This window comes from Propithecus coquereli, unplaced genomic scaffold, assembly GCF_000956105.1.
Source record: "Propithecus coquereli isolate 6110/MARCELLA unplaced genomic scaffold, Pcoq_1.0 Scaffold77, whole genome shotgun sequence".
Taxonomy (NCBI): domain Eukaryota; kingdom Metazoa; phylum Chordata; class Mammalia; order Primates; family Indriidae; genus Propithecus; species Propithecus coquereli.
Window position 1 is genome coordinate 6274605 of NW_012153840.1, and position 3599 is coordinate 6278203.

At 49.8% G+C, this 3599-nt stretch overlaps 1 protein-coding gene across 1 annotated transcript in view; it reads right to left on the reverse strand.

Moving 5' to 3' along the window:
• Positions 1-3491, reverse strand: part of RBP7 (retinol binding protein 7, cellular) — a 58689-nt gene extending 55198 nt beyond the window's left edge. The window contains exon 1 of the mRNA XM_012662543.1: positions 3379-3491. Within this exon, the coding sequence (XP_012517997.1) occupies positions 3379-3451 (73 nt within the window). The 5' untranslated portion in view covers positions 3452-3491. The remainder of the gene's footprint in view (positions 1-3378) is intronic.
• Positions 3492-3599: the final 108 nt, after the last annotated feature.

Sequence of the window (3599 nt, forward strand, 5' to 3'; positions counted from 1 at the left end):
TTCCTCTAGCTTAATTTAGCTCTTCAATAGGAGGGTTAGTAGAAATAAATTAGTTTGCCACCTCTAGAAGCAGAAGTTGTCATGAAAGGTCTGAATATTTCTGCTTAAATGGGCATGAGAACATAAATAAGTAGAAATAATAGGTTTTGCATTACTGTTGGCCCTCCATATCCTCAGTTCTGCATCTGTGAATTCAACCAACCACAAACAGAAAATATTAAAAATATATGTATATACTACAATGAAAAATAAAACAAATAAAAAAACAAGATAGTATAGTAACTATTTACATAGCATTTACATTGTATTAGGTATTATAAGTAGCCTAGGAATGATTTAAAGTGTATGGGAGGATGTGCATAGGTTACATGAAAATACTATGCTATTTTACATCAGGGACTTGAGCATCCGTCTGTAGGTTTTGATATCCAATTTTTAGTATATGTGCTGCCGAAACGATCACTGGGTTTTGATATCCAAATGGGGTTCTGGAACCAATGCCCCTCGGATACTGAAGGAGGACTGTATTTACATTCTACCCGTTGTCCCATTGATAACTTGATAAATCAAAGCACAATGTTTCTTAAATTTTAATTTGCGTCTTAATCACCTGAGAATCTGGTTAAAAGAAGATTCAGATTCAACAGATCTGGGGTGAGGCAAGAGAGCCTACATTTTTTTGTTTGTTTGGGAGAAGGGGTCTTGCTATGTTGTCCAGGCTGTTCTGGAACTCCTGGCCTCAAGCTATCCTCCCATGTAGCTGGGATTACAGGTGTCCTCTGCCACCAAGAGAGCCTGCATTTCTAAGAAGCTTCTGCTGGTCCTTGAGTAACAAGATCCCAGGCTCGTCTACTTGCAAGCCCCTCATCCTGGGGGAAATGGGTTGTGCATTTGTTCTTTCTTTACACATGGAAGGAAGAAGAGGGTGTCTGCCCCACAAATAGCAATATGCGCCAAATTATTTTCTTCCCAGCTTGTTGGGAACAGGCAGTAGATTTTTAGGCTGATTTCAGCTACTGTGTAGAATGCTAAGAAACCCCTTGGTTTGTAATTTAGACATATTTAGAATATCAGTTCTGGTTGAACCACCTTATTTAACAATGGGGAAACTAAAGGAACTCAGAGGTTATGTGACTTTGATTCAATTACAGACAATCACTCAACTTGCTAGCTACCTGAGTTTCCAGTTTTGTTCTGTTACACTAAATAGTCTCTCTATCCCAGAAATCCTTACCACGTTTATATTTCTTTGGGAAAAAAGATTGCAAATAGGAGTTAATGTGTTCTCTGGATCTAGTATCTTTCTGGAACCTGAATCAAAAGCAAAAACAGGAATTATTAGGCAAGATATTGACTCAATATTACATGGCTTGATCCTTTGTGAAACGAGTTGGATAATAAACAAGTGTAAATAATATAAATAAATAGCCTCTGTTAGCTTCCAGGATCTTATACAATGGCAGATAATTAATAAGTTGTTATTGAAATTATGGGGGGAGTATCAAACAAGAGGTCATAGCAGAGCAAACAGAAAAGGAAGATAGTGCTGGGGACAGGTGAAGGATTCCACTAATCAACATTTTAAAAGTACTAATTACAACCCCCAGAGGCTGCTTTGCCCCCATAGATCAGCCATCCAGGTGGCAGACAACACAGATATTTTCCCATACTTGAAATGTTGATTCTGACTCCATTCCCTGTTCTTTTTTTTTTTTTTTTTTTTTTTTTTGAGACAGAGTCTCACTGTGTTGCCCGGGCTAGAGTGCCGTGGCGTCAGCCTAGCTCACAGCAACCTCAAACTCCTGGGCTCAAGGGATCCTCCCGCCTCAGCCTCCCGAGTAGCTGGGACTACAGGCATGCGCCACCATGCCCGGCTAATTTTTTCTATATATTTTTAGTTGTCCAATTAATTTCTTTCTAATTTTTAGTAGAGACGGGGTCTCGCTCTTGCTCGGGCTGGTTTCGAACTCCTGAGCTCAAACAATCCGCCCGCCTCGGCCTCCCAGAGAGCTAGGATTACAGGCGTGAGCCACCGCGCCCGGCCCATTCCCTGTTCTATTCGCTAAGACGTTTGCTTAAAAATCCATGGAAAGGCTGGGTGTGGTGGCCCCAGTCTGTAGTTCCAGCTTCTCAGGAGGCTGAGGCAGGAGGATCACCTGAGCCCAGGAGTTGGAGGCTGCAGTGAGCTATGATGACACCACTGCACTCCAGCCGGGGCAACAAAGTGAGACCCTGTCTCATAAAAGAAAGAAAGAAAGAAAGAAAGAAAAAAACTTACGGAAATTGCTAAAAAGAAAGTACAAGACAGAATTCAAAGCCATCAGCCTGATATTTAAAGCTTTACCCTCCGCACAAGTAGCAAGATATCAGCCAGAGAATCCAGAGAAGGAAACGTGTGGTCACATGTCACTATTAATGTGGGAATGGGGAGGTGAGTAAAGTATCAGGACTCTCTGCCTTTGGGAAAAATAAGCATTAATTCCTTCTTGTGAACAGGAAACAGAGGAAATGAAATTCAGACCCTTAGATAAAGTGTTAGGAGCTGGACACTTTCCCACTTAGCGTCTAGTGTGAGAAAGGGAGGGGAGGCGCCCGCCACAGCTCAGAGAGCTTAAAATCAAACTGCGGAACCACGGAACTGTACGTTTCAAAATGATTAAAATGGTAAATTTTGTTACGTGTATTTTACCACTATTTTTTTATAAAAGAAAAATAATCCCATGCCAGACCCGCCCCCTCAATTTACAGACGGGCAAACTGAGGCCCCAAGCCGGTTCACGAGGAGGCGGCGGCGGAGCCAGAGCAGCCCCCCCCACCCCCAGCGCGCTCGGGTCGCCAGGCGGGCGACAGCGCCGGGCACGCAGCGGGCGCGGAGTCCGTCCCGCCTGCGGAGCGAGGCCGAGCGCGGGCCAGGCTGCGGCCGGCGCGCGGCGGGGCAGGAGGCGCGTTCCCGAGGCCTCAGGGGCGCGGAGGGCGGGCGGCGAACGCGACAGCCTGCAGCGGGCACCCGAGCGCGGGCACCCGCGTCCCACCAGCTCCGGGTGCCGCCGAGGCTGCGGTGGGGACCTCGCGGCGACAGCCACCGCTCGCCGCGGCGCCCGGCAGCTGCGGGCGAGGGTCGGCCTCTGCCTCCTTGCGAGTCCGCGGAGGACGGAGCCTTGGCCACGGGGCGGGCGGCTGGCGGGGGACGGAGGGGCACAGGGGCTCCAGGGGCTGGAGGCCCGCGGAGGGCGGACGGATGGGCCGAGAGACGGAGGGACCGGGGGCAGGCGGGTGAGCGGAGGGCCGGGCGGACGGAAGGACCGGGCACGGACAGACAGGCCAGGCCCGAGGCCGGCGGCGAGAACCCTGTGCGCGGCGCGGCCCCTCCCGCCCTACCTAGGGCCAGCATGTAGCCCTCGAAGTTGTCGCTGCAGAGCAGGTTCCAGGTGCCGCTGAGGTCGGCGGGCATGGTCGGGGTCCGGCGACAGACACCTGCGGGCGGGCGCGAGGCGCGGTATAAATGGGCGCGGGCGGGCGGGGGCGGGTTCTGCCCACCGCGCCGGGCCGCCCGTCGTCTTCCTCGGGCTCGCACCTCTCCCGGTCTAACTAACTCTAAA